This window comes from Xiphias gladius, chromosome 21 (genome assembly GCF_016859285.1).
Source record: "Xiphias gladius isolate SHS-SW01 ecotype Sanya breed wild chromosome 21, ASM1685928v1, whole genome shotgun sequence".
NCBI classification, from domain to species: Eukaryota; Metazoa; Chordata; class Actinopteri; order Istiophoriformes; family Xiphiidae; genus Xiphias; species Xiphias gladius.
Window position 1 is genome coordinate 16,167,073 of NC_053420.1, and position 22,770 is coordinate 16,189,842.

Genomic DNA, 22,770 nt, shown 5'->3' on the forward strand with positions numbered 1-22,770 from the left:
ACTCTGCATCACAGTGCTGCGATAAGGCGGCTGAATAGCACAGCGCACTAGTGCTTCTACTCTGTTACCTGCTATGCTCACACACCGCTGGGATGTGAGCGAGAGAAGCTCTGCGTGACGTGTCCCATTTTCACTTACAGTGGAGAGAGCGAGAGGTCGAGAGGGTGGAGCAGAAGAACGATAGGTGTCGGATGAAAGGCAGATAGAGGAGACATTTACAGCTTTATGTATATGTATATGTGCTATGTCTATCTAGCTAGTCTACAGTGCCTAGTAAATATCCATCCATCCATCTAGAACCATAGCCTCCTAAAAATTCCATTTCATATACAACTAATTTGCATTAGCAAATATGTTTAGTAGGAAGCATGACGCTGTTCCAATTACATTTTTAGCCATGTAGGTGGCGTGGCCCTCGGGATGTCCATTTGTCGGTGAGTCCTCTGGTGAGGTTCACATTTTGTGGTTTCAGTTGAAAAGTTTCCACAACATCTGGATGAATTGTCAAGAATTTGTTTCATACATTTATGTCCTTCCCAGGGTGAAGTGTTTTGACTTTGGTGATCCTCATAATTTCTTTTAGTCCCGTACTTTTACTACTAGTACTTGTTGTACTTGTTGTGCAAATGTTAGCATGCCAACTCACTAAGCTAACATGGTGAGCATGGTAAACATTATACCCGCTTAACATCAGGATGTTAGCAGTGTCACTGTTAGGACGTTAGCATGCTGACATTAGTATTTAACTCAAGGCACCGCTGTAGAGTATAACAGAGCTGCTGTAGGCACGGCTGTATTTGCTTAGTCTTGTTACTAAATCACTGGCAACAGTCCACTACACAAACATGTTTTGGGCTCTGCCTCCCTCAGCATGTGTGTGTGTTAACCAGATGCCTGGACATTTCATTTATTTCCCCACTACTGAACTGTAAACGACATTTTCATGATTATTTTTAGGCGACTAAAAGCACATAGCTTAGGTTGGGGAAAGACCATGCGTTGGATAAATGTCGAAAAAGTCGGCGCTGGCTTGAACCACATTACTTTTCGAAATTTAACCAAAAACAAGCAGTGCTGCAACAATTATTAGATTAACAGTCTTCTTAAATCAACAGAAAACTAATCGATAACAGAAAAACAGAAAAAAACAAATTACCTGTTCAGGTCTGTTATGAAGCAAAAATGCCCAAATGTGAGGATTTGCTGCTCCTCTCTATTTTAGATCACTGTAAATTGATCACATTTGAAGAGTTTCCTTTGGGCTCTAGGGCTTAAGATGGCCTTTTTTTTCTCGACTCAACGATTGATCCAGTGGTTCTCTAACTTCATCTTTCTTGCCTCCCTTTGGAAGCCAAAAGTAACCTATTTAAACAAATTGAGTTTAAATGAACATTATCTAGAACCTGAACTGTTTGATTCTTTTCACGTGTTTCTCATGGGTTACTTAAAGGGTCTCCCGCTACACTGACAATGAACTTGAGAGCATGACAGGCTCTCTCATATTTAAGATTTGACTGATGCATTTTGCTTGATGGTGAGGATCACCAGTTTTTCTTTCTTCCTCTGTTCAATCTCCACACATGTTGCACTTTACGAATAGTTTCTGTAGAATAACTGGAATACTAATGACAGCCTTGCCGGCATCAGAACACTCTTGTCTGTTTATTGCTCCCATATCAGTCCAATGCATCCAGCTTTAGGTCCAGTCCACATTTTTCTACTGATGGTCATGCATTTCCTGCACTTTGAGAACCACTAAATTAATTGATTAGCTGAAAAATTTGAATAAAACCCATAATTTGTTGCATCCCTAAAACCATGATTTTCCCTAAACTTAACCAAGTCTTTTAGTAGCCTTAACCAGAAAACATGAGGAAAGCACGATGCAAACCCCAGTCCTGTTCTGTGCAGCATGAGGATGCCATACTTCGTAGACTAGAAAAAATATTGCCAATAAATCTATCTATGTATCTATCTCTCTATCTATCTATCTATAAGCAGAGACAGAAAGCAAGAGACCGAGTCAAGACTGAAGGGGCGGGAGTGAAAAGGCGAAGTGAGAGAGGGAGAAGAGGAATAAATCCTCACTGCTGCAGTATTAATTCTTAATTGGAATGAGATGCTGTTCTTCAGCGTAGCGATTCTGCTTCATTTAGTTTACATGAAGAGACCCGGGGCAGAGGGATATGTAGCTGTTTCAGAGCACTCAGCAGAAAAATAAAGGAAAGGAGGAGGAGGAGGAGTAGGAGGAGGAGGAGGAGGAGGACAAAGCAGCAGCTATACACTCCTTGAAATAACCCAATTCATCATAAAATGCACACATACACATACACACACCTCCCAGATTTATAGACCTCTTTCCTAATTGGTAAATACATCTCGTTTCTCCAGTTGTGATTGGCCAGAAACCCCTCACCGTGTGCCCCGAAGATGAGCGGACCATCTGGCCTGTTCCTCCTGCCAGAGCGGCCTGATTGCAGAGCCTGGAGGTGGGCTCAGATAACTCTAGTCTCAAGTTAAGTGCCAGCTGTACTCAACAGTGTGGGGGTTAAAAGGTTAATAATGAAGAGCTAAGCACAAAATGGATTTTAAAAAAAAAAGAGGAAATGTTCATTCTAATGCAGGAATTCACCGTAAATAAACCCCACACCTTTCTTACTCTATGCAATGTAGTAGACCTACTACTGAGCATGCAGTACTACTAGTACCTACAGTATTGCTGGTTGAGTCAAGAGGATAGTAGGAAAAAAAAATGTTTTGCTCTTTACTTCAAATCCCGCATGAAAAAAATCTAGTAGCGGTGCGCAAGAACAGCAGGAGGAACACTGAAAAGAAAAAGAAAAAAAAAAAGCCCTTTTCAGTTTTACAACAACTGCACAGACTAATGGTGCCTGCCACGTACAATGAGTCTCTGACTACTAGAACTGATTAAGAGCAACCTCATGTACAACTTCACTGACACTCATTTACTCAGAGTAAGGAAAAATCATCAGGGTTAATGAGTCTAATGTTAAATCATACAAACACATAGTAGCTCCACAGCTTTTACTGTTGAGGGGATTAAAATGAAGGCTAGAACTCATCCTATAGTGTTGGCGAGGATGAATTGGTGTCCAAAGCCTACTCATTTGATCTGATATTAAGGCAAACTTGATAAATAGACGTTAATGAGGTCTTGTGCTAGACCCGGGCAACAAAATGTGATTTCTCGCGTATCGCCGTAAATGACCTGAACACCTTTCTCACGCCTGCCCAGTCACAGTGTGGACTACACCTTACAGAGCACCGAGCCCGTAAATACCCAGCGTTTACACTGATGTAACCGCCGACGCTGGCAAATTACATAACAACAGAAAACAAAACAGGGTGACTGAAGTATCTCTTGACACCAGGGCTGAGTGGACGAGCCCAAAGTTGTCTCCCGTCAGAGCCCCGCTATGTTTTCAACCGGGGCGACTGTCACTTACGTGTATTGCTGGGGGAACGTGAGAGCCGCCGCTCCAGGCCACGACGCGCTGAAAATCAAGATAATCTGGACAGATACCAAGCAGACGATGCCGCAAGACCTTTTGCCTATCGCCATTTTCCATTAATAAATTCCCGTGACGGGGTTTCGGTGCGGAGCTGTAGCGTGAACCTCCGGCTCAGTTTCCCGACGAGCTCATGTCGGTTTCTGTCGTCGAGCGGACGCGGATGAGGCGGGCATCGGCCGCGGAGGCATCGCGGACGGTGGGAGATGCACTAATGCAGCTGCCAAGACACTGCAGCGTCTCTCCTCCTGCTCCCACATACACAGCCGCCGCCGCCGCCGCCGCCGCCGAAATCTCACAGGCCGGCGCGTCCACAACAGCGCGCGCTCTGTCGCTCTATCTCTTCCTCTCCCTCTCGCTATCTCTCTCTCTCCCTCTCTCTCCCTCTGTCTCTTTCTAACTCTCTCTTCCTCTCTCCCTCTCTCTCTCTCTCTCTCTCCCTCTTTCTTTCTCTTCCTCTCTCTCTCTTCCTCTCTCTCTCCCTCTGTCTCTCTCTAACTCCCCCCCCTCTCTCTATCTTCCTCTCTCTCTTCCTCTGTCTCCCTCTATCTCTCTTCCTCTCCCCCTCTCTCTCTCCCTCTGTCCCTCTCTTCCTCTCCTTCTCTCTTCCCCTCCCTCCCTCTCTCCCTCTGTCTCTCTCTAACTCCCCCCCTCTCTCTATCTTCCTCTCTCTCTTCCTCTGTCTCCCTCTATCTCTCTTCCTCTCCCCCTCTCTCTCTCCCTCTGTCCCTCTCTTCCTCTCCTTCTCTCTTCCCCTCCCTCTCTCTCTCCCTCTCTCTTCCTCTCCCTCTCCCCCTCTCTCCCTCTTCCTCTGTCTCCCTCTCTCTCTCTTTCTCTCCCTCTCTCTCTCCCTCTCTCTCCTTCTCTTCCTCTCTCTCTCTCTCCCTCTCTCTCTCTCTCTCTCTCCCTCTCTCTTCCTCTCCCTCTCCGCCTCTCTCTCTCTCTTCCTCTCCCTCCCTCTCTCTTTCTCTTCCTCTCTCTCCCTCTCTCTCCCTCACCGGAGGCCCGCGCATCCAAGCGCGTTCCCGCTCACCAGGCAACAGAGGAGCAGTGCAAGTATCTAGCTGGGCTTTATTTATCTCCGCAGAGCCACGTGGGATTTGTCATCGGTATAATTTTAGTTTTTATTTATTATATTAAGAGCGACCGCGAGCTCGCCTGTGTGGGGAACTGTGGGCCAGCAGGATGCAACGGGGAAAACACTAACGAGTCCTTGAATGCAACTAAATTAAGAAACTGTTTAACTACTGCTTCACTCCCCAAATGCGGCATCACTAACCGGGCCCCAACCCCCAGCCAGGGGCCCCAGAAGTCCCATGTTTACAACAAGTCACCTGGTCATAGACATTTAATTAAAATGGCTACTCGTTAGTTATGATTGACTTTTAAAAAATCATACCATAAGCTTATAAAATACCATGTATTGTTGAAGATTAAACCTACCTTTTTCAGCTTCTCACCTACTTTACAAAAAGCTTTGACCAGAGGGGCCGAAGGGACCAACAGGCCGCTTGGACACAGACCTTGTTTGAAGTGACCGTTAATATTTCTTAAGGGAAAGTCCAAGAAGTCAAATAACAATAAGGACTTCCTGAGCACTTTTTTTGTGCCCACTGATTCTGATCATAATCTTTACTTTTGAATATTTGTCAAACAAATCCAGTCCAATATTTATTTTTGTTCATTTTTTCTTCATACTACAGTTGCACAGCATTCTGGTGCTGCAGTAACACTTCATTAAAATACGGTAAATTAGCAAACCTGTTTCAGTTTCACAGCAGGATCGCTCTGCTTTAAGAAAACATAACACGAATCTCAGGCTTTCTGTGATGATTTCCTGAAATGCTTTGTATAGGGGGCTGCAGTATTTTGTATAACATCTGTGCAGAGAAGTGTCAGTGTGGATCTTTTGTTGCAGGAGTTTTTGGTTGCTTTTGTTCATTTGATTAATTTTGATTTGCACCACTAAAGTGCGATTGTCACACAAATCTGTACTGCACATTCATTATATTAATTAATGAGTATGTAATGTGTTCACACTGGTCAAGTATACTCGAAGAAGACAGCATGCACTCTAAATACATTAAATTTTTGAGTTAGCTGTTGATGGAAACCATTGTCCCAAAACACGGTGCACAAAAGTAAGTAACTGGGAAAACTTAAAATAACTTGAGTGGTGGTGAGACAGTGCCAAAAAGGAAAACAGAGATTCCAAGTGTTGCAGTCTAGGTTGACACCTGATGTCAGACACAAATTGTATAGTCTCCTGTTAGTTTAAACATTAAAGTATATAGATTTTTGTATAGTAACTGCTAGAACAGTATATACTGTATAGAATTAGTGGATTAGTGACACTGTATGGGCCAATTTCGTGGCAAACATTTTGACTTGTCATTGCCGGAAAGCAATGACAAGTCAAAATTGGAGGCGACAGGTACACACGCTATGTGCTTGGTGGGGTGTTAACAGGGGCCCAACAGCAAATTTTCCCCCAGGAGCAATCCCACCATGCACTCACCAGAGGTGAACGCATAAAGCACTAAACTGTAGAGACCCACGTGTGAAAAATGACAACATATGCTATTTAAGGTGAAAAGTATAAGTGAATACATAAGTGCATATACATTGCTTTGAAGTCCAGTATGGTTTTGGGAGCGTGTGGATACTCTCTACTTTTTCCTTTACTGAATCTGTCACCTTGTACTGTATCTAAATATATGACGGGATGTGCACATAACTGCCTTTCTGCATTATTACATTAATATTAATATTAATAGATTGGGTTATATATAGGATTTAAAATAGAAAAATACATAGTCAAGTTGGTTTTATCTATACCAAAACTGCCTAAAGAAATTTTTTTTTAGCCCTAAACAGATAGTCCTGATTTTAAAAAAGGACCGATGAATGACATAAACATATCAAATGAATAAATAACAGTACATTTCTTCTGTTACTTTCTATCACTTAGAAATGACTTTATTTTACTCTCTCATTTACCTGTTAGTGTTTTTTTCTCTTTAATCAATAGGCCTTTCTCACAGCAGACATTTTGACTTGTTAAACAAAGGTGTAACTATTAAGATTAATAATGGCTGCATCCTGTTACGTGTGACAGTGCCTCTGTGCTGGTGTTGTGCAGGTTGGCTTCACATCTACATGGAACAGAGGCATCGTGAATGTTATTTGTCACACCTGTTTAAAAAAAAAAAAGTCTGTTATCTATTTCCCATTTCGCCAGCACACTATTTCTTATTTTCCTTGTTGGTTATGTTCAGTATCTTTTTCATGTGCAGTCTGAGTACATCAAACATCAACCGTGGACACAGATTAGAGCAACTGCAGGAGTGATATAGGAGGCGGACAACATTCAGATACATATTTATATCACATTATCATAATATCCCTGAAATCTATAGGTTGATACCATAATATTATGTACTACACAGTGGCTCTAATGGACATACACAATGATCTCTCTGCTGTGCAGGAACTGTGCAAATGCAAGATCTCACAAAAACATAAAACATACTGTATTAGTTACGCATTTTAGACATGCTCTATATAAGCATAAAGGGTTTAGAAATGATGAGTAAATTATAAATCATAAAATGTGTAGTACAACAGAAAATATATGAAAACCAAGGAGCTGAAAAGTAAAAACCAAGTGAGAAGCAAGTGTGTAGACATGAGACTTAAATTTATTTTATCATTTGACTGAAGGTAAAGGAAAAATATAAATATGTTTTGTTTCCTTCACAACCCATTTAAGTATAGAAATCACTTTATTTATTTATTAATTTATTTTATTTTATTTTTAAATAGTTCAAGGATGGAAACTTACAAACAGCTTTGCAATCGTGCATCCTGACAAGTCATATCCTGTATAACAACAGACATTTTCCCAGATGGGATTCCTAAAGATAAAAGTATTTACAAATGGGGATCAATAGTGTTTCAGATATTAAAATATAAGAAACCTCCAGCCCCAAAACCCTCTTTAACCTACAGGGACTGTGTAGACTGTGGGTTTATCACAAACATTGTGCTTTTACTGCTTTGGTTTTTCACATTATTTGTAGATACTCATGATAAATTTCCTACGCTACGTGAAATACCATCAAGACAAACGGTGTAAGAGGAGAACAAAAAGTATTGACCATGGTATAGTGATCACTGAACTACGAGCTTGGATAGACTAAAATTAATTCCCACTTAGAGGAGAATCATGTGGCCATTACAAGAGGGTTAGGTTGTAATTACCACCAGCAGTGCAACTGTGGAGCACAGTACAAAGAGAGATGCCGTTCACCTGCAAGATTTACACTATGTGCTGTATGTTCCTTCATACACTGCAGCATCTATGAATATTAACAGCTCTCCCCAGACGCAGGAAAACCAGAGAACTGAGACTCTGCACTGGGATGATGTACAACAAAGCTACTTCAGTGACAGTGATATGGCAAGTGATTTTGTGGATTTGTAGATTGTTTTTCGTCCACACACACACCACACACACACACACACACACACACACACGTGTATATTATATATATATATATATATATATATATATATATATATATATATATATATATATATATATATATATATATATATATATATATATATATATATATATATATATATATATATATATATATATATATAAATAAAAAGGTGATCTTTTTCATTTCATAGCTCACAAGCCTGAAAGACATAATTCAGTCCCCGAATTGCAATATGTCCTTGTTTATTTGTTTGTGTATTATAATAATAATCCCGGTAAGACCACGGCAGAGTGAGGTAGGGATACTTCCGGATTCGGTTTCAATGTCCCCACGGGGATAAACCCCCCGCTCAGGCGTCCTCAATTGAGACCTGAATCCCCACCTCCACCCGCCTAAGAGTCGCTGTCATTGAATCTGATCCTGACCTCTGACCATGGGAGAGAGTAAGAGAGAGCAACTGTCCAGGGATTTTTACATCCCAGAAGATAATATGTATATAAATGACTGACTTTGGCTTCAATACAGTAAGACCTGGCTGCAATGCAACAGCGGAAATGGTTAAGCTGTGTCGAATTCATGAAAAGCTCTCGTGAAACAGTGGAACAGGAAAATTTCCATGATAAACTGTTAACAGCACCCATGTGTTTCCGCAGCCAGGCATTAAGATGCTGACAGCTGACCCAACAGGGTGACTGCACCAATTCCTGCCCCTTCCAGGAGGAAGGATGTGGGTTCAGCTTTTAGTCGTCTCCCTGACGGCCCTATGTGTTAATACTGCTGTCATGTCCTGGGGAGAGAGAAGACTAATTACTGACTGCTCAGTCTTCCTGCCAGTCCCCCTTGGAGAGCCATGCACCATTAATTGGACGAAAAATCCAAAGGGAGTTGAACTGTAGACGAGACCGACCTTTACCGCATGTAAACATCATTATAAATCAAAAGAATTTTCTTGTTTCCCTTATTGCACCTCCATTTCACAACATACTTGTTTATGAATATTTTCTATTTTATTTTCATAATTTAAGTTAAGTTCTCTTGAATAAACTTAACAACACTTTATATAGATATGGCAACAAGACAGAGCCATGTTACCAGCTCTGTGAAACTGCTCTTAGGCAAAGAGGTGCTTCGAGTTAAATATATGCCAATGTCATCAGCTCACACTGAAAATGCTAACATGCTCATGTTTAGCAGAGCGATACGGTTTTCCAAAATCACCACATTATTTTATTGTCTTAGCATGCGAACATTTGCTCATAAACACTATTACAATGTACAGCTGAGGCGGATATCATTAGTTTTGATGGGATTTGGTCATAAATCAAAGTATTAGGCAAACTAAAATGTTGGCCTGATGATAGATGAAAGGTCAGAGGATTACCAAAGTTATTACAATTCAAGGTAAATGTCTGCACCGAATATGATGGTAGGCCTTTCAATAGTTGACAATGACATTTTACTTAAAAGCGCAAGTATCAGCCTCATGGTAGCGCTAGAGAAAAAGTCAGAGGATCATCAAAGTCAATAGGATTCATCCTCTGGGGAACATATACGCCTGTACAAAATGTGATAGCAATCCCATTGCTGTTGAGATATTTCAGTCACGACCAATGTGGTGGACTGACTGACTGACTGACTGACACTGACATCCCTAAAGCCATGCTGCCAAAAATGTGTTTTATATAGTATTTAGCCTCTTTGTGTCCTTCAGGGCACTTTATGTAATACTAGCTTTAATGCCATCTAGCTCATTGATAACACCTGAGACAGAGTGCATTCAGTACACTGTAATGAAACTCACTGTGGTGTGGAGGCTGGACTCTGTCCCAAATGGTAACCAAATGAGGTGCACTTTGTGATTAATTGAAGGCTGCACTGATGGGTTAAATGTTTTAACTGATAATTGGAAAATTTTAATTATGTAGTTATGATAAAAGTTATCGCCTGTCCTTGAAGCAGACGGTTGGTCGGAGGTTAAATGCCTTTGCCGTTGGCAGTAAGAAAACGTTCCTCCACAGCTCTGATCCTGCCTCTCAGTCATAGGTCTTTTTGATTGGACGTCAGTGTGGCATCATAAACATCACTAACTCATGTAAAAGAGAATATGACCATGAAAGTAATGAACAAATATAGTTATTCAATTCTAGTTTATTAAATAAAATTCTATCTCTAAAATCATAATTTTAAAATTAAGGTAAATTTAAAAAGTGGCAATTGACATTTCATGTCAGAGTTTATCAATCAAAGTCATCTTCACATTTTAGTCAGCTGATGCTTTCTAATGGAAAATATGCTTTACAGAACAGGTGATATTTCTTTAAGACTGCAAACACATAGGCACACCCAATCAACTATGTTGACATATTATGATGTTAAAAAACTGCTGCAATACTGTGTAATGCCAAGCTTACTGCGCCTATATCCTGAGAATCTTAAAAAAAAAAAAAAAGAACCAACTGTAACAAAGGCTAAGTGCTCAGTTTGGCTTAATGATATTATTATTCTTTGGTAATCTCTGCAAAACTTTCAAGTTAAATATTCAGATCATATGTTTTACAGAGGATTAAAAATGAGGGCTTGTCTAAGCCTCTTCAGGAAAGGCAGGAACGCTGGCAAGAGCTGGGATGAGCCTCTCGTACATGCTGATGCCTTTCAGGAAGACCTGCTCATTAAGATACTCGTTGTGATCGTGCAGCAGGATTGGTGTCCGGTTCATTGGGGAAAAGCCAATAGCAGGGATACCCACCTAGATTCATCAAACATAAATAGTCCAACAATATCAAATGTCATGATAAACAGATGAATGAAAGGCAAGTAAATGAACACTAATTGAGATGCTTTCTTATTGCTCCTGCTGTGAACTCATCCGGTACTTATACTCACCGCTCGGATAAAACGGCTATCTGTGGCAGCTGGAAATATCTCTTTTTCCAGAGTCATGTTCCTAAAGTGGAGATACTGACATGAGACTTGGCTTACACAATACAAGGACAGAATCAATACAGAACTCTAGTAACTTTATGGTTTTGTCAGCTGCAGCTATCTGAATAAACACTTCCAAAAAATATCCTTGAACTGCTACAACCTATGTCAGATGTGACCAGAGAGTCCTATAAATTTATAGCAGAAAAAATAGTGGATGAAAAAGGAAAAATCTGCTTTTTCTCAGATGCTGAGATAAGTAATTGTAGCCAGAGTAGACAAAACAGTTCTTTCTGAACAAGAGAAGTGGATTGTGGGAGCTGTGTGAACATTTGCAGCTAAGGTGTGAAGACTCATGGAGTGAATATAGTAAAAGGGTTGTGTAAGCAAAAGTAGGGTACAAACGTATTATAAAATATTTAATGATCCACTAATACAGTGGACAAATTATATTCTTGAGAAATCTTGAGCAGTTTATTGCTCATCTACTGTAAACAGATTTAGTTTCTGTTGGTCAGAGAGTAAAATTACTCAGCAAAGCTAAACTGATCCAATGAATTTCTCCTGTGTGGAATTAGATACAATGGTAGATGGAAACAGGGCCAAGATTGAGGTTAAAGTTGTCACAATATACTCCAGCTTTTAATTCCTTTTTTAGTGGATTGCATTAATAGAAAATGATATTTGTAAATTCTTTATACAGTATCTGTACAGTTTTGCATTTGCCTCTGGATCTGCACTCTAACATGAAAAAGAAAAGGTGAAAGCAACAAGCGGCTTATGTTTTAGTGAGCACAGTGTACTCACATTGTCTTGCAGGCTGCACTGAAGGCGCTCCACCAAGGATCATTCTCCTCTGTCGATGTAACATTTTGGTTCATATGTTTCTGCAAAGAATGGCAGCTAATTTAGTCTATTTGACAACAGGAACAAACCAATAGCAGTTATAAAACAGTGTGCTAAGTTTAAGTGCACCAACCTGAGCAAACTCATAAGTGACATCTTCTCCTGCTTCCTTACACCACTGTTTGATCTCTCTTTCAAACTCCTGGCAGGATTATAATAATTTAGAAGTTAATGTAGAGTTACCATTGAACTGTAGAGTGACCATTTAATGATGACACATTTACCTGTAAATCAGATGTCTGCATGACTATACATTGCTCCAACACAACATTAAATCAAGTTACCAATTTTTGTATATATGTGTGTGTGTGTGTGTGTGTGTGTGTGTGTGTGTGTGTGTACTGTATGAGTATACTGTAACAAAAGGTCAATCTGCAGACACAAATTCACGTACAGACATCCACACTTACACACCTGTAGATTTACAGTGGGTGGTATTCTTAGGTCAAAGCTGACGTCCATTTCAGCTGGAATGACGTTGTAGGCCACGCCTCCTTTGACCATGGTCATATTCACTGTGGTGACGTCACCGAGTGTGAAACACTCGCTGGTATTTAGCCTGAAATTCACACACACAAGGTAAGAATGAAATTACTGCAATTACCATGCAGTTACACTGCACAGCTAAAGCAGAATTATATTTTTGCAAGACCAACACTGAAAGTTAATTTCACTATTAATTCATGTCTATGTGAACACACACAACACATAATGGCTGATTAGCCATCTGACATTTCTTTTAAATACCCAGGGGGAGAATTTCTTACAATTTCTTTACACATTAATAATTTCCCAATAATTTCCTTGCAAGTTTCCTGCAGATAATAATGTAATTTAGCACTAAATATAGGGAATATAGAGGCAAAGTACTAAAACTGTTATTTCAGTTAGAATTTAGTGAGCTGTGTTGAGATTCTAATTTCTGTGGAAGTTTATTGAAAAGACTCTGTAAATTATCTATCTATTTCCATAGTTACATTTTAAATCATCCTATTTATGAAGTCAGTTTTACCCGAAAATCCTAAACATATTATACATCATTGACCAAGATACACATTCCAAAAATGTTTCTATATTGTTGAAATACAGTTTTTGGAATTATGTTTTGACACAATGAATACGAATTTCCTTTGACATTAAGGGAGTAGTTCTTAGACTAAAATGGACATTTCCAAACTGAAATGGAGAAGATAACTTTAAACAAATTAATTTGACCAATTATTATTCTGGACAGGGTATCCTGGAAGTTTTGTACAGACTTTGTACACCAGATGTGCTAAAATATGTTTAACATTTAGAAAAACAATTGTAGTGTTCTTTTGCGTTTGCCATTTTATTCTTTAGCCAAGAGAAATAACAGACCCATTATTAGTGAGTTTAGGTTTACTTTAATTTAATTTAGTGAATTTAAAGTAATAAATGTAATGAGTATTTACTTAATGGAGCTAGTAAAATTTAGTTTAATTAATTTAAATCAATTTAATTTAATTTAGTTAAGTTGAGTAAATTAATTTTTTTTTTTGGTTTGATTTGATTTGATTTGATTTGATTTGATTTGATTTGATTTGATTTGATTTGATTTGGACAGTGGAGACAGAAAGGAAGTGCATTTAATTACATTTAATTTAATCAACTTTACTCAATTTAATTCGATTGATTGCTTATAATTTAATTTTATTAATTTAATTTAATAAATATAACTTCAATTGAGTTCAACGATTTAAATAAATTTAACTGCGTAATTTTAATTTAGCTTAATCAATTTCAATTAATTAATGAATTAATTCAAAGTAGTCCAAGCAGCTGGGAATCGCACCCGGGACTTGCTCAGGGTGTTTACTCCCATTTCGTATTCACCCCTACCTCTTGGCAATCAGATCACCCAAAATCATTTTAACGAATTTCACTCAGTTTAAATTTAGTTGAATAAATTTAATGAATTTAGCTCAATTTAATTTAATTGTTTACATCTAATGTAATTCAATTTAGTAAACATAATTTAATTTATTTAAAATCAATGTATTTTAATTGAGTAAATTCAATGAAATTAAATTTTTATGTATAATTTAATTTAAAAATGTCACTCAGTTTTAGTAAATTAAATTTTTTTAATGTTAAATTAATTAATTAATTACTTATTTAAATTGAATTTGATTGAAGTAAATTTAATTTAATTTAGTTGAGTAAATATAATTTAATTAATTTAACTCAATTTAATCTAAATTTGGGAATATTTTTGCCATTTGGGTTGCCGGGAGTCGAACCAGAGACTTTAACAGGAACTCGCTGCTCAGAGTATTTACGGCCATGTGGTATGCACCTCAACCACCCTTCGTGTAATTTAGTTGAGTAAATTTAATTTTTTATGGTGTAATAGGGAAAGTGAAGACAGACAGGAAATTGGAAAAGAGGTGAAGTCGTATTTACGATATTGGTTTTCAGTGGGTTCTACCTTAAAGCCCAGTTTTAAAGTTGTCAACAGACTTGTCTCTTCCGGTTCTTCTTGGATTTTCCTCTTATACAGTATATAAATAACTTAATTAGCTGGATAGTTTTGTTAACTAACTTGCACTTGCCACCAATGAGGACACTAGGGACATGTCCTTGACAATAGATCTGGGAGTCCTGGGGGGTTCAGTGGCATGAAGAAAATTTAAGAGGAGTTTAAATTCTTTGATTACACATATATTATGCACGTCTTTTCAAGGCAGACTTTGGTTTTTTCAAATCAAATATCTTAAAAATTACAGTTTTTATGGAAAATAAATAAATTAAATTAAATTAAAATAGAAGGGATTTAGTATTCTTCCCCAGAGTTAAATATGTCAACAAGTTTTGAAATAATTTTGTTTTTTTCGTCTAAATCTTCTTAAATACCTTGAACATTTTTCAGGGTTTGGTTGGTTGCTCTATATACATTTTTTAGGTAGGTAGGGTCTGTTTAGGAAAATTTAGACTCATGGCTTCTGAACTACTAAAATGTTATTGTTTGTAATGTTAATACTAATGTGAATTTCCTTTGGTACACATGTCCAAAACTAAGAAAAACATGAAAAATATGTATGAATCGGTATAGCTTCCTATCCCATTGTTTGCATACATTACAACACAGATAGATAGATAATAGATAATCGATGGGTAGATAGTAAAAATATTACAACTAATTTATAATACTGCCATACATTAATTTCCACACATACTTGTATCAATTACTTACTTGTTCAGGAGTGAGGTTTGAGTTAAAATGAGAGAAGACTACTTTCTTGAAAGTATTACCATATATCCCACAGTATATGAGCAAGGAAAATAGAACAGAACAACCGAACAGACTTAATTAACTTTCGAGAGAAGTGTTCGCATCAATGGCCGTGCGACGTCTGAGATGGACCTTTGTTTATAACTATAACCGTTAGGCTCACGCCTAAGTGAATTTTATAGGAATCAATGCACAGAACGACTCACTTCTTCACAGTATTACTGTAAATCACACAGTATATGTGCAAGGGAAAAAAGAACAGAAGGACTGAACCGGAACCTGGAACAACCGAACCGGACAAACTTGGTTTTTTTTTGAAAGGCCTCATTAAGAATTAGGTTCATTCAAAATTTCATGCCCCCTAGCTGCTATCGAGATGGAGCAGTAACACGGAGAGACCCACAGAAAAAGACACGGACACAAAAAAAGGCTCTCCAATTATAGTATTAGGATAAACACCATGTCCCTGTACTGTAAGAGACTAAGTAGTTGAAATCCCAGATCTTACGAGATTTTTCAAAACAACAAGCTTAGTTTTTCAGGTATTTGTGAGACTTTGTTTAACACACAACCTGCATGATAACAACTGTTTCATGAGTGTCACTTCTTTCTTAGTGCTTAGCACAGCGGCAAGTTACTGCTGTCCATAAATCAGGGCTGCTTATGTTCTTCAGCTTTGAACACGAATGTGGCATTTTTACTGTAAAATCGGTTAATGAAAGCATGTTAGTAGCATTAGTCTTGGAGGAAAGAGCCATAAACAGACTCACAACCCCCTGACATCATCTCTTGCTCTGTAAGAAAAGTCAAAATTCATAATGTACAGCCCTTGTGAGCTGCTTTCAGCATATTATTCATATCCACCGTATGAATAAAAGCATAGAAGGGGTACTTTCATACTGGGAGTTCATATAGGGAATCAAATGTTAAAGCTTGTCTATTTGTAAAGAAGCGAATGCAAAAAGCAGATCATCAAGTGTAGTGTCATAGATACGTTGTCTTTACAACATATCACCCCAAACTAAGTCCAAAGCAACATACTGGTGAGGAAATCTACCATACCACATACAATATATAATATTGTCTATATTACAATACATAATATTATATGTGGCATGTATTTATACTCACCTATGTTTCTCCTTCTCTCTGAAGCCCAGGAATGAATTTATGACTTGGCGCTACAAAGGAAAAGACAGTGTGGTCATTGACACAGTAATCCAAATACTTTGTAACAACAGGTTTTTATGACTGAAGCAGTTTTATTAACTGGTAAGATGACACTGACGCTTACCAGCTTCTCAGCAGCTGTGTTCTCCACAAACCTAGACCCATGGCCTGGACTACCTGGGCAGTGGACTGTGATCCCTGAAAAGGACGACTGATTTAAATCATCCTTCACAGTTTAAAGCAGAACTAAGATGAAATCTGACAGTCCCTGAATCTGATCAGATGTTTGGATATCCTGCATTGTGTGTATTTTATACTCACACCAGGGGTTCCGCTCTCCATAAAACACAGTGAACGCCTCACCAGGGTTAGCCAGGCCTACAGAACACATGCAGACAAATAAAACACATTTAAAGATCATCATTAAAAAGGACAAACTGTGGGGTAAAGGAGAGAAGTTCGAGATGTATGAAAAAACCAGATCAGTGCTCCTTAACATACACAACCGCAGATTGAAAATCAGCACACATTTGCCTTTGTCTTAAAAATCAATACGGGTTATTTGGCACAGTGAGTAATATAACATTTGAATATTTGGTCTTCAGACTTTAACCCCAGTGACCACATACTCTCTCTGACTGTGTGCACAGATTAAATCAAGTACAGGCTCTGTATCAAACACCAATATTGCTGGCAGGTTCGCTGTGGACACAGCAAACATTAGCCGAGGCATGGTGAACAAAATCGATCAAGTTACTGACATTATGGATTTCTTACAGCACTAAATTCACTTCTATGGCAAATTTCAATAAATTGTCTCAATGAAATTCAACCAAAACTTTTAATCATCCAATCATCCACAGTGAACTCCAAAAGTTCAGAAACTTTAACTGGTAATAGTGAGATTAATTAGGACAAACATCACAAGTGATGCAATACAACAAAGCCAATATAAACACTGCTGTGTTAAAGAGCATCAATGGGACGCCATTGGGTTAAGATGCTGACCGTGAAAAGCACCGTCTGTGATTCCAGTTCAGCTAAAGATCTCTGTGGCAACTCTCTTACCCTTATTTCCTGTCGTCTATCCACTATCTGTAATAAAGGCTTAAAATTCCCAAATAAAATACTTTTAAAAAGGGGTCGTTATTATATTTATCATCATAAAAGCAAATGTGAAAAATTATCATCATATAGAGTTGAAGTCAAATCATTAGTCTGTATTAATAACCAAGAAGAAAATGATTATGCCCGACAGATTGTCTTGATATGAAAATAAAAAGGAGGCAAAGATGCCACAACATGAGTGAAGTGATGTTTCCTTCTCTGAATCCTGAAGTGCAATGTACCAGTGTAACTTACCAAAACCAAAAAAGGGATCATTTAAATCGGTTTTTTGAAAAGTTTATTAGTAGTCAGTTAGCTTAGTTTCATCGTGGACTTACTGTAACTGGTTATGTAGCATAAAACACAAGTGTTTTTGCTGTGGTTAAATCCTGTTCCTGGCACAATGATTTAGAGAAGCAATTATCCTTCTGACTGTTTGAAGTGTCAAGATGAGATTTAGGATTCAGTAAGAGGATTTTCTGTTGGCATGGTTTACACTTAATAACTTATCCCAGTTTCAAATTAATAAGTGACTGAGTGACCGTCAGTGTTCGGTTTTTATTAAGTAACTTTTAAAAAATGTTACAAACAGTTATTTATTTACCTTCATCGAGGGCAAAGCCAATGTTTAATTTTTGGAACTCTGGATGCTTCACAAATGTTTCCATTCCCTTGTGACCTCCAACTTCTTCATCTAAAAAGGAAAAAAAATATGCATATTTTATTTGTCAAAGTAAAATTTTTATTTGCCAAATTTCTAGCAAGCAAGTTTAACTTCTGCTAAACAAACGCGTAGTTTTGAAGAACAGATTACGTTCTAATTAAAAGCTGCGGAGCTGCACCGCGGAGGGATGCTGGCAATAATGTAAAATCACCAAAGTCCATGTAACAATGGTTAACATTCAAAACTCAACTGGCAGTGCTGGTTTGTGCTGGGGTGTTGTTTCCAGGCCATTTCAGTTCGACAGGAAAAAACGGCACATGCTGGCTGTGCAAACTTGAATCAATGGCTTTGTGCAGAAAAGAAACAAAATACCATGTGTACCAACAGCATTTTAAAACAACACAGACTAACGAAGACATTTAACATGGCTTGTATTGGCTTAATCTAAACGGAAAAAAGGTTCTGTACGGTCCTTACCAACACTTGCAAGTTGTAAAGAGATTAATAGGAAAGTTCATGTTCCATGTGCACTGCCTGCCGCTGTTTGACTATCAGCTGAAAGAGAATCAGTGTCATACCTGCTGCCTCACAGGTTGCTTTCACCACACTTTAAGCTGGTTTGCCCACCCATGCCACTACATAACTAACAAGGGGCACACAAACAGCGCATCCTCTGATAAAGATCTAAATTATCCAACCCTAACGAATATTTGCTTTATCTCCCCTTCACGTCCATTTAAGCCTGAACGACAGACGAATGAATTCAAGCACGCGTGTCCTGTTTCAACGTGATCTCCATCTGGCTCTGGCAGACTTAAAGGTCAGAATTCACCATTGTTCAACGTCAGGGAAACACTGACGCACTTTGTTACGAAAAGGATATGTTGTTATTTTTAGCGTTTTTCATCACGTTTAATATACGTTTTAATGGTGTAGCGTCACTCTCACGCACTGTTTGCGATTCGTCTGACCAATATTTATTCATCACCTGTAACAGCACACCGTTTCGTAACGTGACTGTATCTTAACAAGTGTAAAAAAGCGAACTGGAAAATGAGGAAGGTGTCAATCAAGCCCAGTCTCTACATGCCTACGCGGGTTTGAGAAGAGGTTTGCCGAGGCAAAATAAGAGAAAACACCTGTGCAGGTGCAACAACAGTGTGTAGAGGCTGTCAGAACAAATTAGGAATGGAGGAGGGAAGCAATCAAACATCTTACCAGGAACAAACATTAAGTGGACAGTGCGCATCAGTTTCCGTCCCTCTGCCTTCAGTCTTTTGACAGCCTGGATGTACCTACAGAGAACAACAGCAGGTACAGCAGAGTTGTGACAGAAATAAGAGACGGAATCTGAACTGACAATATACAAGTTGGATGAGTGGGTATTAAAGGCAGGTGTTTCTCATTGAGCAAAATTAAAAGTGAAGATCAAAACAACACAAGAGCACAAATCCTGTTCAATAAAGCAAGTTATCAAGGCAGTTTATACCCACTGTATAGTTACACATTTCATGTCCTGTGATCCACGGGCATAAATGTTGCCCTCTGCATCTTTGAAAGCACTGAAAGCATCGTATTTCCAATGTTCCTGGAGAAGAGATTGATATCAAATCTATTTTTTTCATGTCTATTACAGGTAATAACAGGATTTTAACGCTGTCAACAGAGCCAGATGCCATACCTGGAAAACAGGCACGACATCTGTGTGGGAATTCAGTAAGACGGATTTCAAGCTCGGGTTCATCCCTTCCCATGTCATGATCGAAACAACTCTGCCTGGACAAACCTAAAAGATAGAAAACCTTGAAGTCAACACAGTACAAATATCTACTCATGAAATAATACCACTGAATGTAATATTACATGCAGTGAAAAGTATAAAATTATTAAATGATGGAGTAATTTGACATCTTTACATTTTTTAGATATCTGCAATGAATATTAACACTTTCCCATAAAAAAAGATTAAAAGAATTTGAAATAATCCAAGTGGGTTTTTCAGCACTGAAGCTACAGACGGGTGACAAATTAAAGGAAAAACCTGAATTTTTCCAGAAAAAATCCATTATGTGAACTGGGAGGCCCTAGGTGAGTTGGTAAGGATGTAAACAAGTTACAAGCTACATGTAATAAATTACCATCGGTGACACACACCTCAATCTTTTTCATGGGGAGCCCAAGCTCCTCCGCTACTCTGTCCAGGAACCGAAGAGCAGCATCTATAAATGAACAAACAGATAGCAGAACAGTCTCTTTAAATACTGATAACGGAGTAAAATTTCTCAAAATATTAGACAGCCATAATTCCTGCCGTTGTTAGTTGTGGTGGTACTGTTGGACTTTGGTCAGATCACCAAACTAGGCCAGAAAATCAAGGAATCTAACGGTCTCTATCCACTTCTCAGCCTCTTAATTCAGGTCAGTGCGTGGAGGCCAGCAGGGGCGCCCAAACTTCCGTTTACCCAGTTACTCCCCCAATCACACTAACTGGGAGATGTTGTCCCTCCAGAATTCCCATGGGTCTACTACAAAGTGCCTCCCGAGTTGGCCATGCCTGGTTAATCTCCAAATAAAAGGGGCCTCCTAAACGGAAACCTTAACAAATTGCCAAGGCCGGCTTCCTCTGAGGTACCATATCATTAAGAGTGAGGTCTGCAACTGCCACCATCTGAGGACTAGTTGCTTTGGTCAGGAACCAAAGCATCTGACCACAGGTGAGGGTCAAAAACAAGGTTTGAAGTGACAGCCTTGCTCAGCAGCTTCACTTTCTTTGCGAAGACCACAGACTTCAGACATAACCAGAAGCACTTAATATCTAACTGATTGCAGATAAGAATTGGACTTCGGTAAATCTTAACACCTAAAATGATACAATTGATACAGGCAAATAAATGCCATACTGGGCATTTTTTCTCCTCCACAGATTTCGGGATTAGTTTTAAACTTATCTACAGTATTATTTGATTTTATGTGTGTAAAGTTATATGATCTGACAATTATAATTTTTGAAGTAAAATAACAGCAACAGCAAAATACTTTGCATCGTGCAATCTAAACTCATCAAGGTGAATATTCCAACAACCCACACAAAAAAATTGGATCAGATAAATGACAAAAAAAAACAAACAACTGTGACATTTCCAAAGGGCGTCTCTTGAACCCCACTTTATTGTAAGAAATGTGTCTCACCATAGTCAGGCTCTGGGTGCACAGTCTTGAGACGCAGGTAGTCCCTGAACAGACTCACAGAGGGGTCCTCTCCCTCAGGAGAGCTCTGTCCGCCTCCAACACCTGGACCATCTTTGTCAGGCAACATGGTGGGATTTATTTTTCTCCTCTGAGGACGCAGGGAAAATGCCATTAAACAACACAGCCATTAAAAATAATACAGTAAAAATAAAAAATAAAATAAAAATAATACAGTCAAGCATAAGAAGCAACATGGATAATATGAGCGATACCTGATCGCCGTGTCTTGTAATTGGCACATTCGTTGTATTTAACATTATTGCCCCTTTTATAGCTTTGTTGTCTCAAAGACCGTTGTGTAACACTAACACCAGCTGCCCGCACCTGTTTAAAGCACCTCTGCCGGACGGACAATTTTATGCTAAAATAGCCGGCTAGCCTGTGACTTATCGCATTATTCTCTCTTTAGCTGTGGTACAAGCTACGGCTTGGTCCAACCCGCCGGCGAGCAGCTACGAATGGTGTTAGTAAACAGCCGTTAACAGGACGACGAACGACGCTGATTTAATTTGATGAGTTTCCTCTTTCTTTTTCTTTTTTTTTTTTTTTTGTAAGCTGGAGTTACACCTCACAGTACTCACCCTGCGCCAGTCAGGTATCTGTGTCAGCTGACTGCCGCTGATGGAGCCTGTTCCTGCCCTTCAGAATAAAAGTCCTGTCGCTGGAATGATTTTTTTTTTTTTTCCTGCACAAGAAAGGTCTCAAAGAGTGCTGATCCATTAATGTAAAAATATATTATTTCAGCAAAAAATGTGCATGAGCTTGGGATCTTTACATGTGCGTAGCCCGACCAAGCAAGCTACAAGAACGGTCACCAGTGAAAATGAAAAGATTTAATTTCATCACGTGCTATGTCATGGTGCCAAAAAGCATTCATCTCTAAAACTGTCAAATGTTAATTGCTCATTTTCAATAGTCAGCCACCAATCAATGTTTATGTGCAATATTAACGGCCTCCATAGTGTAATTCTTGGACTCATTAGAAATTATACACAACCACTGATATGGACACTGTAGGCACATCCCGTAACCCTTCCTCTGTTTCTCTGCACTAAACACAAGAGTCAAAACTGCTGTGAGAAAAACGTGAAGTGCAACTTATTCTGTACAACAGCCAATATCAGTAGTGCAACAGCTGTACTTTTGCACTTGATCTCCTACTTAATCTTATAGTTATTTAACAACCACTGTACCAGTGGTGGAGGGAATGTTCAGATCCTTTACTGAAGTAAATGTAGCAATAGCAAAATGTAAAAAGCACCCCATTAAAAGTAAAGGTCCTGCATTAGTCTAAGCACTACTGCAGATTGGTTGTTAATGTTAATATATGGTTTAATATTATTTATAATTTAATAAAATTATTCATACACTAACATGTAAGCAGCATTTTAACGTATCTCTCAAGGTGTAGCTCATTTTAACTACTACTAGTAGTTTTTGTATGAAATTTTTTTT

The 22,770-nt window shown here is 38.6% G+C and overlaps 2 protein-coding genes across 11 annotated transcripts in view; both read right to left on the reverse strand.

Moving 5' to 3' along the window:
* Positions 1-3,796, reverse strand: part of LOC120807540 (voltage-dependent calcium channel subunit alpha-2/delta-2-like) — a 38,807-nt gene extending 35,011 nt beyond the window's left edge. For all 8 annotated transcript variants that reach the window (XR_005709843.1, XR_005709841.1, XR_005709839.1 and 5 more), the window contains exon 1: positions 3,468-3,796. Coding sequence is in view for 2 of the 8 variants with exons in the window: in XM_040159716.1 (XP_040015650.1) it covers positions 3,468-3,583 (116 nt within the window). In the remaining 6 variants the exon portion in view is untranslated. The remainder of the gene's footprint in view (positions 1-3,467) is intronic.
* Positions 3,797-10,171: 6,375 nt separating this feature from the next.
* Positions 10,172-21,954, reverse strand: LOC120783183 (aminoacylase-1-like). 3 transcript variants are annotated; one of them, XM_040115975.1, is made up of 15 exons: positions 21,897-21,954; positions 21,256-21,403; positions 20,221-20,285; positions 19,748-19,852; positions 19,560-19,654; positions 19,285-19,361; positions 18,007-18,096; positions 16,617-16,673; positions 16,420-16,493; positions 16,257-16,306; positions 12,284-12,428; positions 11,943-12,011; positions 11,771-11,850; positions 10,925-10,985; positions 10,172-10,787 (listed from the first exon to the last, which is right to left on the reverse strand). In XM_040115975.1, exons 2-15 carry the CDS (start codon positions 21,380-21,382, stop codon positions 10,623-10,625), a joined length of 1,260 nt encoding a protein of 419 aa, XP_039971909.1. In that variant the 5' UTR covers positions 21,383-21,403; positions 21,897-21,954; the 3' UTR covers positions 10,172-10,622. The 3 variants fall into 3 exon arrangements, with proteins under 3 accessions (XP_039971909.1, XP_039971910.1, XP_039971907.1); XM_040115976.1 differs by lacking the exon at positions 21,897-21,954 and adding an exon at positions 21,640-21,881; XM_040115973.1 differs by lacking the exon at positions 21,897-21,954 and adding an exon at positions 21,528-21,881.
* Positions 21,955-22,770: the final 816 nt, after the last annotated feature.